Raw genomic sequence first — 16,436 nt, 5'->3', positions numbered from 1 at the left:
CATCAACACCATATGAGCTTATTTTTTTGTAGAATTTTTAGAATTCTATTAATTTCAGTGAACGATGTTGCTACTACTTCTAGTTGCTTAATGTTGTGGAATTGAATTTTTAATATATTCTATTGCTTCTTCAGCTGAACCATTTAATTCTATTTTTGCTGATACATTTAGAAAGTGATTCTTAGAAATACCTGAACTTGTGATTTATCAGTCACAACATTATCTTTTTGGTTAACTGCTACGGTATCTTGTACACTGACTGGTTGTCCTGTCTCCCATTTGGCATTATCCCATATAGTTCCAATCTTATAATCTGTGTTATTAATTTACTTAGGGATGTACATACTTCTTGGCTTTTTAACTACATTCCTTAACATGTTACGATATTATTTGTATTATGGAAGTAATGTCAGATGTTGACTTATTCCAGCCATTGTATACATTTCCCTCTTCCCTTTACATGAGATTTTAATTGCCCTACTTATCGATGACTTAATTGTTTTTAATGGATTTCCTGGATAACATTTTAGAAAAGCATTTTTTAATATTGACACATATATACTATGGAATAAAGTGAATATCCTGTTTTCATTAATAAGCCTCAATGCTTTGCATTAACCTGCCTCAAGGCTGTAAGGTGCTATACTGTTTATTTCCATTAGTTGTACTCACGTTCAGACAGTTGATTAACAACTGGATATACATAAGTGCTTCAGTATGAGCACAGTATAAAAATGTTATCAATCAGTATCTTACCATCTTGTTGCATATAAACTGGAAAACTGACCACTGAAATTAGATTGAAACAACCAATAGATGATTCCAGTTGATTTTCCTGTCTGTTTTTTTAAGAAGTTTACACTGAAACCTCCACAAAGTACTAAATGTTTCTCCTTGTCTGCCAAATAGCTGAATAATGCCTCTATGTTTATCGTAAATAGCCGAAAGTTTCCTTGGGGGATCTGTAGACTGTTGCAGTTATTGGAGAAGTGTTCTGCAGTAGCTACTCACAATAAACAGTTCTACGTTCTGATTGATACGAGAACTATTTGGTCCAAAATTTCTGACTTTGTATCCAACTTTTACATATGTTGCAATTCCTCCTTTTTCCATGTCAACTTTGTGACGCACCTCTCAGCCTTACCAGCAGTAATGTCACGAGAGAAAAGCGCAAGACATGTTTCGCACGGTCGGTGTTTTCGAAATTCATTCTGATCGATGTTTTCAAAATTCATTCTGATTGAGAATGAGAATATGCGCCTTGTTTGCGATGGTGGTCGTGTTCCTCTACTCATCTCCCATAGTTTCCTATCCATCCAACATTCTCGCATTCCTTGCATCTTTAACATCTTAAATCCATCTTATAGGCTGTCTTCCATGTTTTCTTTCTTCGCTCACCTGGTGTCCATTCATAGATGGTTTTTTGCCAGTGGTTTTCACACATTCTTGGAGGCAGTCATCCAAGTTAATAGACTTACGGAAAAAAATCGCAACAGTAAAAAATGGTTAACGTTGAGCAATGAAATTTTAGGAATATATTCATCTAGGTAACATATTTAAAAGAAACTTCGCAGAAGAGCTTCTGTGAAGTCTGGAAGATAGGAGACGAGGTACTGGTGCAAGTAAAGCTGTGAGGATGGGGCTTGAGTCGTGCTTGGATATCTCAGATGGTAGAGCACTTGCCCGCGGAAGGCATAGGTCCCGAGTTCGTCTCGGTCCGGCACACAGTTTTAATCTGCCAGGAAGTTTCATAACAGTGCACACTCCGCTGCAGAGTGGAAATTTCATTCTGGATATTTATAACATTTATATTGGAAAATCATAGGTTAATGTAAGCTCACGATAAGCCAATGAAAATGGGTAATGCTAGGTACATTAATAACCGTTGTAACCACGAGACTGCTGAACGCAAGCAGACAAACGTGCGTCTATTGTGTTGTACAGGCGCCAGATGTCAGTTTGTGGGATGGAGTTCCATGTCTGTTGAACTTGGTCGGTCAACACAGGAACGATCAATGTTGGATGAGCATGACGATGAGGGTTCGTTCGATGATGTCGATTGGAGACAGATCTGGTGATCGAGCAGGCCAAGGCAACATGCTGACACTCTGCAGAGGATGCTACAGCAGCCATATGTGGGAGATATGTGTGCTGCTGGAACACCCCTCCTGGAATGCTGTTCATGAATGGCGGCACAACAGGTCGACTCACCAGACTGACGTAAAAAATTGCAATCAGGGTGCAATGGATAACCGCGAGAGTGTCCTGCTGTCAAACGAAACCATACTTCAGACCAGAACTCTAGGGTTAGGTCCAGTGTGTACAGTAAGTGGACAGGTTGGTGGTAGGCCCTCAACTGGTCTCCTGACCAACATACGGACATCACTGCACCGAGACAGACCCAGTTTTCATAAAAAAATATAACGGTCCTTCATCCTGCCCTCCAATGAGCTCACAATTGAAGCCACTGAAGTCGCAAACGGCGGTGGTTTGGGGTCAGTGGAATTCACGCTTTCCTTGAAGTAACTGATTCGCAACTGTTCACTGTCGTGCCAGCCGTTGCTCAGATTGCTGCTGCAGATGCAGTACGAGGCGCCAGAACCGTACGCTGAGCACGATGGTCTTACCTCTCGGTATTGCTAAGTGGCCGTCTGGAGTCCATTCTTCTTTCGACCGTACATTCTCATGATGACCGCTGCCAGCAGTCATGTACAGTGGCTACGTTTCTGCCAAGTCTTTTTGCAGTGTAGTAGAAGAAACAATCAGCTTCTCGGAGCCCTATTAAACAACCTCGTTCAAATACAGAGAGACGTTGGTAATGGCGTCTTTGCCGCCTTAAAGGCATTCTCGACTAACATCAACTCACCACGTCCAGTCTCAAAGGTAACTAACGCTTACGACCGTTACAGCGTGTATTGAAAGTAAACCTGATTTGCATCCTGTTAGTGGCGCTACTAGCGCCATTCTTACTCGACTGGCGCAAAATTTGAGTAGACATCGTCTTTCAGATGTACAAACACGCCTGTCAAATTTCGTTTATGTAGCACAACTCCTTCTTGGTGCTGCGATATTTTTTACATTATTGTACACTACTGGCCATTACAATTACTACACCACGGAGATGACATGCAACAGACGCGAAATTTAACCGACAGGAAGAAGATGCTGTGACATGCAAATGATAAGGTTTTCAGAGCATTCACACAAGGTTGGCGCCGATGGCGCCGTGCTGACATGAGGAAAGTTTCCAACCGATTTCTCATACACAAACAGCAGTTGTTGACCGGCGTTGCCTGGTGAAACGTTGTTGTGATGCCTCGTGTAAGGAGGAGAAACATGTACCATCACGTTTCCGACTTTGATAAAAGTCGGATTGTAGCCTATCGCGATTGTGGTTTATCGTATCGCGACATTGCTGCTCGTGTTGGTCGAAATCCAACGACTGTTAGCAGAATATGGAATCGGTGGGTTCAGGAGGGTAATAACGAACGCCGTGCTGGATCTCGACGGCCTCGTATCACTAGCAGTCGAAATGACGCATGGCTGTAGCGAATCGTGCAGCCACGTCTCGAACCCTGAGTCAACAGATGGGGACGTTTGCAAGATAACAACCATCTGCACGAAGAGTTCGACGACGTTTGTAGCAGCATGGACTATCAGCTCGGAGACCATGGCTGCGGTTACCCTTGACGCTGCATCACAGACAGGAGCGCCTGCGATGGTGTACTCAACGACGAAACTGGGAGCACGAATGGCAAAATGTCATTTTTTCTGACGAATCCAGGTTCTGTTTACAGCATCACGATGGTCGCATCTGTGTTTGGCGACATCGCGGTGAACGCACATTGGAAGCGTGTATTCGTCATCGCTATACTGGCGTATCACCCGGCGTGGTGGCATTGGGTGCCATTGGTTACACGTCTCGGTCACCTCTTGTTCGCATTGACGGCACTTTGAACAGTGGACGTTACATTTCAGATGTGTTACGATCCGTGGCTCTACCCTTCATTCAGTCCCTGCCAAAGCCTACATTTCAGCAGGATAATGCACGACCGCATGGTGCAGGTCCTGTACGGGCCTTTCTGGATACAGAAAATGTTCGACTGCTGTCCTGGCCAGCACATTCTCCACATCTCTCACCAATTGAAAACGTCTGGTCAATGGTGACCGAGCAACTGGCTCGTCACAATACGCCAGTCACTACTCTTGATGAACTGTGGTATCGTGTTGAAGCTGCATGGGCAGCTGTACCTGTACACGCCATCCAAGCTCTGTTTGACTCAATGCCCAGGGGTATCAAGGCTGTTATTACGGCCAGAGGTGGTAGTTCTGGGTACTGATTTCTCAGGATCTGTGCTCCCAAATTGCATGAAAATGTAATCACATGTCAGTTATAGTATAATATATTTGTCCTATGAATATCCGTTTATCATCTGCATTTCTTCTTGGTGTAGCAATTTTAATGGCCAGTAGTGTATTTTGCTGCCAATGCCATCGAGAACAGTATCTTTTCTTCAGATAATTTCGGGTATTCTGCCGTTTCTGATGTGACCTTTTTTGGAAGTGCGACAACCTCTTCATCAAAAATCCTCTCAAGGGCGTCGATTTAGTTTTGTCCTTTTTAGTTAGCTCCCGTATTTCAGCACCATATGCGGTGATACTGTCTACAACTGACTTCAGCAAGACCCTTTTTCTCTGTGTAATGTTGTTGATAACGAACCGTCGGTTCTATCATGTGGCACGAAATCCTACCTGCTTGACTCGTTGTCCTTTCTTGGCTGTCCACAGAGGACCCGCGGCCGAGCCCCATCCTGCAGACGATCACGCTGCGCGTTGTGTCGAACGCGGAGTGCGCGCCGCGCTTCGAGATGTACGCGGAGGTGGGGCCGACGCAGATGTGCGTGGGCGGCGTCGTGGGGCAGGACTCGTGCGGCGGCGACAGCGGCGGCCCGCTGATGAAGGTCGAGGCGCTGGACGGCCCGCCGCGCTACTATTTGCTCGGCGTCGTCTCGTTCGGCTCCAAGCGCTGCGGCGCCTCCACCATGCCCGGCGTCTACACGCGCATGGCCGACTACGTCCACTGGGTGCTGGATAACATGCACGAGTGATCGACTGTCTCCGCCGCTCCTCTTCCGGAACCCTTCTTCCTTCCAGCAGCAGCGTTCGTTCTACTAGGTCTCATTCACCTTTATGCTCTCCACAGTTTAACTGTCCTCGTCGAGACGCCTTCCAGTCCGTATTCTCTCTTCAGACATTGTACTTTGACAAATCTCCAGTTGTAATTAGTGAAGCACTATTATTGACATACACCTATGACATAAATTTACACAGCAGCAAAGAAATTTTAAACCTTATTTTCCTTACCTATTTCCTTGAGAGAACAGTGACCTTCCAACAAGTATTGTTTTCACTATCAGATTTCTTTAAGTAAATACCCATAAAGTTGGTTTCATTGGATTCGACTGTCCAATACAAATATTGCTAACCTGGTGGCAGTCACCGCCTTTGTGGTAAAATGAAATTTTCTGAGTGGTAAGAAGCAAATAGTTCAACTCTGTTTGGTTCAGGAAACTAAATTACTCTTAAAAGATCATTACGATTACCACTATTTCGTAAACTTGTAACGCTGATCGCGTAAGTTATCAATAATTACTTTTTTTTCATATACTGTGCCACAATGTGGTGGTGTTTACAAACGGATGTATGACTAACGTCTTCCTTCTTTTTCACATACTTCACCCAGTGCACACATACTTAGTTCTTTGTACTATGCACCTATGGCACTAAAACTGAAACATTCTGAAACGTCTCTGTTAGATTCGTTTCATATTATTTAAGGTGTATTTCGTGCTGTGCACACTAACACATGTTTGACTTGGTTTTGTACTTCCTGTTTGTCTCCATTCAGTTGCATAGAGCTACATTACAGTATCGATTTTTACAGTGCGCACCCAATGCTATGTATGTTACCTACATTTTGTGCTATAAATTCCTTTCTCTGTTTATCTTCTGAATGAATGAATAAGTGAGTCTGTATGTTGAATTTGTCTTTTATGTGGTAGCTATACAGCATTTGTCTATCTGCTGTGGTAGTAACAATGTAGCCAACGTAGCTTTCTTAGGCCAGGCAAAACGATGGGAACCCTTTTTGTAGTCATTTGACAGTATTTGGTGATGGAAAGGGCCCCTCGTCTCTTCCAGCTACCTGAGGGAAGTTTGTCACAGGGAGAGTGTGCTCTCAGCACTCGGGACTGAACCTTTGGTGAGTGAAAATGTCTGTCTTAAGAGCGACTTGACACTGGTGAGTGTGCTAATGAGTTGATGTTCTGATTGATGTACATGTCTGATTTGTTAGTTCAGTTTCAAGTTCGGTAGTCAATTTCTTACGTTTTTACTTGTTTCTTCACGAGTGTATGTTGTGCGTGTAGTTAGCTTTTCCAATCCTTGCTTGGTATAAGCAGAACACGTGGTGTAGGAAGTTCGTTACTCCAGAGTAGATTTAAAGTTCAGTTATCTGACTTATCTTTTAATTGGATTATATGTGTGAACTTTTCTCGTGTGTATGTGTTTTATTTCTACTGCTTTTCATTTAGTTTCAGTTTTAAGTTTCTGTAGCTTTGTTCACGCTATCTGGGGGTAATTTCACTGTGTGCATTTCAGTATCATCATGCATAAGTTTTATTCTTAATTCCGTGTAATATTTCATTGCTCTTTATGTCTATATGGTTTAAACCTGTGTCCTTGAAGTGTTCATGAGCCTTAAAATTTTGCATCGTTGTTGAATATTGACGGCATTTGAAGATGTTTCACGCCAGTGTACCTTATTTTCATGTCCAAGATGACGCAGATAAATTTCTTTGTCAGAAAGTGTTCTGTGGTACTCGTATTCACAATAATTCAATCACAGTGACAGGGATGAACCTCTGAGCCTTTGACTTATTGTGATGAGCAAAATTCTTTTATCTTTGTTAAAACTGTTAATTTTAAAAAATGTAAAGAAATTTGTGACGTGGCATCTCTGACAGTAATAGACTTCTCATTGAGAACCAAAGGAAATAGAAATTATTTACTCTTCCTACAAATCATGACGAAATCGGTACTCAAGTACGCAATGGACAACTTACCTCGTCTTGCTGCTGCAACTGCATGATCAGCAACATGGTAAAAATATTTCAAAAGCAATACTGTGATCCCTGCAGAGTGTGACACATGGCCATAATAACTGCAATAACTACAGCCACATTTTTTCTGTAGATAAATTGAATGATCAGAAGGGATTTGGTAAACTAACCTTATACAGTGTAAAATAAATGAAAGTAACCAATAAAGACTTTAATTTACTATATTCGCATAATAGATTATTCAAACAGTGACAAACTTTACACAAACTTTAATTATTCCACAATGTCTATACTTGATAAATACATCCCTGGCCACAACAAACATACGAATATTACTCTCAATGTATGCATACACAAATCTGACAAAATTCTTGAGAAACAACTAAGTGCAACAAATTGGCTTATTACAAAAATCCTCAATTAATACCGACGTCTCCTCTGGCGCTACTTGCACTATCACAGCAGGCTGTGACCTCACATGTCAAGCAGCTTCTCTCCACCACAGGTTGTGTCCGACCACTTCTGACTCCTCTCAACAACTGTTAACTCGCTATTACTCGCAACAATAATATCTCAGACTCAGAGTTTGAATATGCACACTGCAGCAGAATCATTGGTCACTTTGCAAAAAATGTTAAGTCCAACTTTCGTAACCCCTGCTCTCACTTTTAAGAACTTTGAGGGGTGATTCTTGCCTAACATGTTGGCAAGGAGCAAACACAAAACTGAGAAAAATAGCAACAGATATTTTACAAAAGAGGTAGAATATATAAACATAAGCATAAGTTTACGTAAGTTATGTCCATGGTAGGAAACTGATAAGATGTACAATGTAGTCAAGAAAAAATAATATCCAAGTATCATCTTGTGCTTGTTAAGTACTCATTTCTCCTGACATTGATGGTGCTTCATTTGAGAGTATAGCAAAATGTTATTTATAGTCCTCCAAGAGTGTAACTATCTTTCAGTTGTGTAGTTACAAATATTACGCAGAACTGTAAATAGTGCAAAGAAAGAGAAAATCAATATTCAAGTATCAGGACTCAGAGATTCATTAGATACATTATGTCCACTGACAACCACACCAAAACGTTTTAGTGTGTCATTCCTTTTCATATTCAGATAAATAAACTCTACAGAATCAGTAGTAATGGCATAAGACTCAAGTACATCTTGTTAAGAACCAAAGAATTCATGAAGATCATAAAATCATTGACTTTGTATCCCTTTGAGAAAACAGGTTCTCATAATTGACATAGTAGATCAAGTCTCATATATCACACAATCACAGAAACGAATCATAGTGAATAAATGAATAACTGTAAGCTATATACACTTGGATTTAAAGGTCAACATTATGTGAAAAAGCACATAAGCTCAGTGCTCATTAAATGACTCAAAATATATATGATCACAGATAATTACATATGTGTGGCTAGTTTCTTGAAGTGAAGTTGCAATTATGAAGTTTAGGCCAATCACATGGTGGCAAACTCGTTCTATATAAATTCATTTTCTGATGGTACAGTACACATCATACTATAAAATACATGTTTTGATCAAGAAAATGCAAAATGTGTGACAAGTAACACCACTGAATGACATACAGATTTGTCCAAAGATGTTAACAGTGACATAGTGTTTAAAAATTTTTAGAATTCTTCATAGATCCCAGAGCTGATATATACATAGTAATTACATGCTATTTAAATTATCATACAATGGCACATTAGCACTGCTCGAAGATACATTCACATACACAGTAAAATTACAGATAAACAATCCAAATATGTTCATATAACCCAGTTTCAGTGCTACATACTTAAGAGAGAAATTTATATGGGTACGCATGCAGTTCCTTCTTATACAGAATAAGTGACTTGAGCTTCAGTCAATATAAGTTTTGCAAGGGATTTCTTATGATTACATATTCAGTTTAGTTCTCATAACATATTCAATCATTGAGTAATAGGTCTATGATTATCAACAGTACTTCCTTATTATCACAACATAATTATTTCATGTTTAAAGGTCATAATAATGCTTATGTGATGATAATCAGATAGAAAATAGAGCATCACAAGGTCAATATCTTCAGGTGGTAAATGTCAACCTTTTTGTGTGTGGGGTCAGTATTGATTGGAGTCAAAATTGAATGGAGTCATAGTCTTATGGCGTCAGAATCGTATGGAACCATAATCTTATGGAGTCAGAATCGTATGGCTATACACAGTTAATCACAACAACAAAATAAATACAACATTCAAAGGACATATCTTATAGAGCAACTAATAATGACGTAACTTACTCTAAGATGCAACATAAAAAAAGATTTATCCTTTAATGGTTCAATAGTAGGCAAAAGAAATGATTTATTAACTGAAAATGAAGCAAATGCCTTCTCTTGAGCTTCAGTATTGCTTAATGACAAGAGATAAAAATCATCATCTTACAATCATTAACTTGATATGGTAGAATCAACATTGCATCACTGCTGTAGCAGAACCATAAGACAAGGTCATAAATAAAATTATTGAAATAGAAAGATTGTTAAATATTGAAGTAACTTATTTTATGCAATTATTTACAATATGCTTAAAAATGTAACTGATTGACTTGCGTCAAGAAGTAAAAATACTACCAGCTAAAAAGAAGAAGTTGTCAAAAAGCATAACATATTTTATATAAACGTCACAGATCAATGTTTCTAACATGACTTGGTACTTTTGGAATGTCTAGTTCTTTGTAACAGACCACTGCAACATTCGCATTGTCAGAATGTAACTCGCTCGCTAAGTACATTGTACAGTACTCAATCTGAAAATATCGTTTAGTTCATACAAATGCATACAGTTCTGTGTTTTTGTATTACTTCTGCAACAGAGAAAAATTCAATTATGATATCACCCACAAAAATTAAAGTATACCAAGTGTAAACAGTAAAAAGCAGAAAAACAAAATTTTTTGCTGAGAGAATTTCATTTTACCAGCTAGAAAAGTCATTTCACACATATGTCACGTAATTCAGCAGCAGAGAAAAAATCTTTGTAAAACTGTCCATGCTCATCACTTGACAAATACATTCACATATGCACTCTTATCTCTGAATAGGTGAAAAGAAAATCTGTCATCTTCTAGCATTAGTGTTTCTTACACCTAAAAGTTTCGTGTTTTCTGGAATTTTCAATGTATATAGTAGGTATGATTGGTATCTCAAACTCTAATTCGTGTTCTTTCCGTAATCGATAGCTCTTAACGTCATAATACACCTCATAGCAACAAAACTTCAATAGTGCTGTTCTCTCATAAATCCTTTGGTAATAAAATAAATATCTTTTGAAGATATCACCGTGACTACTGAAAGTTATCCTGGCATGGGACGCCACAATGAAAGTTAACCTGTTGTGCAGACTATATAAAATGATTGAGAATGTAGTAAAATTTACTAACAACATTTATTTTTTAAAAGAAAGGACAGACATAAATTATAGTTATTGATTGAATACAGAAAACAACTAACAGTTGGGTTAAGAGAACAATGCACAAGGATCCTGAGTGGCAGAAGTGAGTCAAGTACTCTGGCCTAAAAATGTGGATAATGCAATCTGAATTGATCTGACAATGTCTTTGATTGCAGTTGAGAGCAAGTGGCGATTGAGATCTGTATGCCCTGACAAGGCCGGAACAGCACTACGTTACCCAGTTTGCTTCATGCAGTGATGTAAATTGCATCTGGTGAGATGTGTGTGGCGGAGGCGAGGCGTAAGGCGGCACATGTGAATCGATTGCGGCCACGAAAGAAATGCAAAATCCCACGGTCTGGCGATCAGGTAGACTAATCGCAATTTACTCTCTACCAGAGCCCAGAAATCACGATAGATTTCACTGTGTGACATACCAATTCGTTGGTCACACCAAGGACCAATTTGGCTCACTTATATGACAGAGCGCACAAGAATACCAGATGTCTGGTCCGGTAAACCAAAACCTAATAAGTGTGCCCTCAGCAAATGAGTAGAGTAAGACATATGAAGTCACACTGTCGGTACAGTAAGAGCTTCACCACAGGCTCTCTACTCTAACTACTTGCAAGTGAGTCACTTTCAGGACAGATCCCAAGCACCAACCACACATGCCAGAGCTTCGACCAGAAAATCACTTCCAGACCTAAGTCCAGAGCCTGAGTGCTTCAGACCTCTCCAGATAAAGAAAAATTCCGCTCTTTCGCAAATCTCATGAATTACACCGCCTTCACCCTGTCTTGAACCTATCACAGGGCTTTAGAGGCGCTAAATTTCTCCTCCTATACAGCGCAAGAGCTAAGAAACCTGCGGCTCTGAAAAAAAAAAGAAACTGCCAATTACTCGCTTTTTTAAGTTTTCGGGGAGGGGGAAGATGTTTTTTTCCAAAGTCGCGTCGCTTCCCATTCGAACAAGAGAACACATACAATCTTAAAGATCTTTATCTAAATCTCCTGTGCCTTGGAGCATGTTAGTCCAAGTTATGGGGTGTAATAAAGATTCTATCTTTAAATGTTTCTCAGACTCCCGAGTTTCTTATAGAACCGGGGCGGCCAATGGAAGTGAATCACAGGCCTATTTTCAGGATCGATGGAAATGAAAACTTGTGAATTTTTATTATCAGTGGCTCTGCACACAATGCCTGGTTTGCAACTCCACTGTGTAGATATGTCCCTTCAGTCTGTCGCCCCCCAGCTCAGCCTCCGGCTGGCGCCAATGCAGATATAGCAGCATTGTCCTGCTGGAGACCTGTCTTGCCGTGCGGGATTAGCCGCGCGGTCTAAGGCGCTGCAGTCACAGACTGTGTGGCTGGTCCCGGCGGAGGTTCGAGTCCTCCTTTGGGCATGGGTGTGTGTGTTTGTCCTTAGGATAATTTAAGTAGTGTGTGACCTTAGGGACTGATGACTTTAGCAGTTAAGTCCCATAAGATTTCACACACATTTGAACATTTGAGACCTGTCTTGACTAGGGGCTGCTCTGTCTGCTCTGTATAGCTGTGGGTCTGTCTGGGAAGATTTACTGAGGGATGGGCTCACTGCCAATTACTTTCAACTTCCAACATGCTGTTTCTACGAACTAAGAACCATAAAAATACCTCATGCTTTTAGGACCCTACCAGGCTCCATCAAAGTCTGGTCAGGCCTTTAACCTTCTAGAGTCTCACTCAAGATGCACAAGGTTGTAACAAAATCTTTAATAATTTTTCGTGCATAAAAAATAGGTGAGAGAGGAACTTGTCCTCTCTCACTGCATTCGAGTAAAATGTGCACAAACAAAACCTCCGTGTATTTAGTACATTTGAGAGTTGCTTCATTTAAAGAGTGTATATTCTTTGCCTTGTCTTACTCCATAAATAGCTGCAAAAAATATGTGTCCTCACTAACTAGTGTATAATGCCTCATCTGTTTTCCTCAGAACAACATATTTCTTTAACCTTCAGCATAATATCATATGAATCACAATCCACTTTACATAAAATACCATAATTGCACTATAATATACCATAGTTCTACCATAATAAATCGTAATAACATCAGAAGCCTCACATGGCAATCCTAAAGCAAAATTCCTCATCATACTCCATAACTATATCGTACAGTACTCCTTAAACTCATCATGTGTATGCATACTATTCTGAAATTACCAATCATTCAAAATACTTCATATAGCACAACAGGCATCAGTCAAAAATGTTTCTAGCTAAACTACTACCCATCAGAGATACGTTAATGCAAAACCACTCATTCACAGTCTCTCATTCAAAATAAAGTCAGCAGTTATACTTCTAGAATTCATGATCTACTTCATAAAAATGTACCTACAGAAAAGGTCATGTCATGCACTTTCCTACTAAATAGAACCGTAATCTGTCTGGTAAAAGTAATGCAAAATGTACATCACGAGTTACCACGAGACACAAGAAAAGAAATTCGATAACAGTATTATCTTTCAATCAGAGACTTCAGCAGTAAACTCAGAATAATACCAGCTGAATGCAAATTGTTCACAAATGGCTTAGTATTCGCATAATGTCATACTGCAAATAGAGATGCTAAAGAAAATTGTCTGTTTCCGCTGTCTTATCATCTTGTCGGACTATGCTTAGCAAATTCAAAGTATTTTTCGTGAAACAACCCAAATCATAGATCATCAATATTCATTAAAGTTCCCTATTAGGTAGATTGACAGTAAGAGATACATTAACAGACATACAGATTAGTTGAAGAGTAAAAAACAGTACAGAAAGCTAAAATAAGAAATTTCACTGCAGCCACTGGGGCACCTGTGCTCGCCTCTGCATATGTTTACCAGTATACAGTAAACCCCCAAGGGTATTATTCTTTGTACAGTTAGATATTGGATACATGACGAAGACCTCATAATTTAGGTGTGCCAGTGTGCATATGGTTTCAAATTCCACAGTATTTGCATGAGCGATTCACCGGATAGATAAAGGACATCCATACAACAAAAAATTGCTACTAAAGATTTTCCTTTATGAGATAAACGATGTGATTCGAGCAATACTTTCTGGCCTCCCTGTAAACACTTGATGTTCTCTCGTGGATTATGTAGCTACTTCCTGTTCTCTGCGGCTTTCTTGATCTTTTCCAATGCTAAGTTAATTAGTTCACGGTGTCTTAAGCTTCGTTGTGTAGGAAAGGCTACTAACTGTTTTATACGAACTGGTGGTGGGTCATTCTTTAATACAAGGAGTGGAGGCAAAGTTGTAGAATAAGTCTGTAGTTCATTCATGATATTTTGAAAATCAGGTAGCTGCAAACGTCAATTTCTGTGTTGACGATAACAATACAATGTGCAAAGTTTTCCTAATTTTCTCATAATGCGTTCTGAAAGGTTACAAGATGGCATAAAATGTGATCTAAAAATTGGTTTAATTCTTCTACGTCTGAAAGCTTTTAGCTATGTATTAGAACAAAATTGTCGGCCTTTATCAGAAATTACTTTGTCAGCGTGCCCCATTTTTTTCAGAAAATTCTTTACGAATGCTGTCGAAATAGATTTTGCAGTAGCTTTCCGCAAAGGTGTGAATGACACAAATTTATAGGTATACTCATCAGCTACAAAAACAAATGAATGACCACGTTTAGACGTAACAAAACCGAAAATTTCAAAAGCAGCTAATTCTCTTAGTTTCAGCTAATTCTTTTTGTTTCACAGGAATGACTGCAAATAGTTGTGTTCTGTGTGTAACAGTAGGTGGTTTTGCCTACTGACACAGCTGAGACTATACGAATTTGCTTTTCCATATGTGTAATACCCAAATAGGACTCTCAGGGCATCTACATCTGAGTGAAACGTTTTTACGTACAGGCTACAACTGTCTAATCGCAGTATTTGATCTGTTTTGCATTTTTCCTTTATATCTATCCACACTGGACGCTTCACCTGGTTCATGAGCAATGCTACATAACGAAGATGAAATAAAGTTTTCAGAGGTTACTCTTTGCATATTTAACAAACTAAAATTATTTTCTTTGCAGTGTTATTCGTTGCTATGGACTAAACCAGTGAAAGTGCATCAGCAATAATGTTTACTGAACGTGGAATATAAATCACAGTGAAACTGAATTCCTGAAGGAACAGAGCCCAACGTCTTAAACGATCATGATTTAGTTTAGCTGTCATAAAAAGAAACTGAAGTGCCAGGCATATACATTAATGTGTTTACCTTGTAGAAAGTATCGAAATCTATCCAACGCCCGAACTATGGCTAATGTTTCGACCTCAGTGACAGAATACATACGTTCGGATTCGATTAAGAGTCTACTGGAAAAAACTATACTGTTCCGTGTAAGAATTCCATTTTCTACAATTTCTTGAAACAAGTGTACACCAAGACCAGATTCTGAACTGTCTATAGAAAGGTCAAAATGAAGAGATGAATCTGGATGTGATAATATGAACGCATTATGCAATGCAGTTTCCAGGTCATAGTATTTGGTCTAACCGGCGTCATCTTAGTCCCAAACTGTATTCTTGCCTGTGATCTTAAGCTGATGAAACGTAGATAAAAATTCACAAGACCTAAGAATCCTCCAAGTTGTCATTTTTTATAGGTAGAGACAATATAGCCAAGAAATTTAATTTGTATTTTAGTAAATTCTGACGTTTCTCAGTTGGCTGTAAAAACATGCTCAAGAAATATATGTAATAGTTTGCTCAGTACCCGATTGTTTTCATTCGACGAATTTTTCGTAACCAAAATGTCGTCAACATGGGTGGTGATCCTGTCTTTCAAATGCTTTGGTAAGAAGTATTCAGGCCTCGGAAAATGCAGCAGTTGAAACACTGAGACCAAACGGTAATTTTCGAAAGCTGTATCAGTTTCCAAGACAGAGAAGAGCCCTATATTTTCTACATTCAGGATATAATTCTATTTGCCAAAAACTGCATTGTAAATCAAGAGAAGACATTACCTTTACACCATAAAATTTCTGTAATAATTCGTCTAGTCCTTGTAGTCGATCTATTTCTGGTTTTCTTGTAGTACTGATCTGTCTGGAATCGAGAACAAGTCTACCAGAATTGTCTTTCTTTTTGACATTGTGTGATGGGCTGTTGTATGAACTCAGAGCATGCTCTATTATTCTCTGATCTAGTACTGATTGTATTTCCTGCTTAACCTTTTCCCTATATGTCAATGCAATAACATAAGTCGCTAAAATTTTTTTGTTATGTTTGTTAACCTTGAATTCATGAAGGAAATTTCGTATAGTTACTGTCTTGTGAGAAAAAACTTCAGAATATGTAAAATTTCTAATAATTGATGTGTGTCTGCGTCGGAATCTACTTCATCTCTGAGTACTTTCTTTTTAATTAACTATTCTGTGGAAATAGACTGTTCCGCTTCACGATGAAATGATGTTATGTCGCTCATGAAATCGTCAAACAAATTCAGAGTGTTGTGCCTCTGGCGGAAAGAGAAAAAGCAAATAATTCACACTTTCATCTTACTTTGTCAACCAATCTCGAAATATAAGCGTTACAGGTACCTGATTTACTTGTAACATTACATCAAAATCGCAAAAATTTAACGTCGCTTTATATTCGTGTAAAAACTCTACAGCCAAAATTGCTTCTGTTGGCAAATGAGGAACTACCAGAAAATTCGCAGAAAACATGTATCTCTGGCACATGAAAACCAACGAAGATTGATTACGTATATCTATATTGTCTATTTGAAACAGTCCCTTCAATTCAGTTCTTAATAGAGACGAAGTTGAACAAACCGATGATTGAGCACATTTACTAAATACGGTCTCACTAATCA

The 16,436-nt window shown here is 39.1% G+C and overlaps 1 protein-coding gene and 1 long non-coding RNA gene across 2 annotated transcripts in view; one reads left to right on the top strand and one right to left on the bottom strand.

Moving 5' to 3' along the window:
• LOC126213120 (spaetzle-processing enzyme-like) overlaps nucleotides 1-5,108 on the top strand; it is an 83,046-nt gene extending 77,938 nt beyond the window's left edge. Inside the window, exon 6 of the mRNA XM_049940765.1 lies at nucleotides 4,789-5,108. Coding sequence (XP_049796722.1) covers nucleotides 4,789-5,108 — 320 coding nt within the window. The remainder of the gene's footprint in view (nucleotides 1-4,788) is intronic.
• A 2,209-nt stretch (nucleotides 5,109-7,317) lies between these two features.
• Nucleotides 7,318-10,206, bottom strand: LOC126237360 (uncharacterized). The gene is made up of 2 exons (XR_007545063.1): nucleotides 10,109-10,206; nucleotides 7,318-9,995 (listed from the first exon to the last, which is right to left on the bottom strand). It is a non-coding gene; the product is annotated as an uncharacterized LOC126237360 (long non-coding RNA).
• Between the last annotated feature and the right edge of the window lie 6,230 nt (nucleotides 10,207-16,436).

Source organism: Schistocerca nitens, chromosome 1 (assembly GCF_023898315.1).
Source record: "Schistocerca nitens isolate TAMUIC-IGC-003100 chromosome 1, iqSchNite1.1, whole genome shotgun sequence".
Classification (NCBI taxonomy): Eukaryota; Metazoa; Arthropoda; class Insecta; order Orthoptera; family Acrididae; genus Schistocerca; species Schistocerca nitens.
This window is presented reverse-complemented; position numbering and strand designations above follow the sequence as displayed.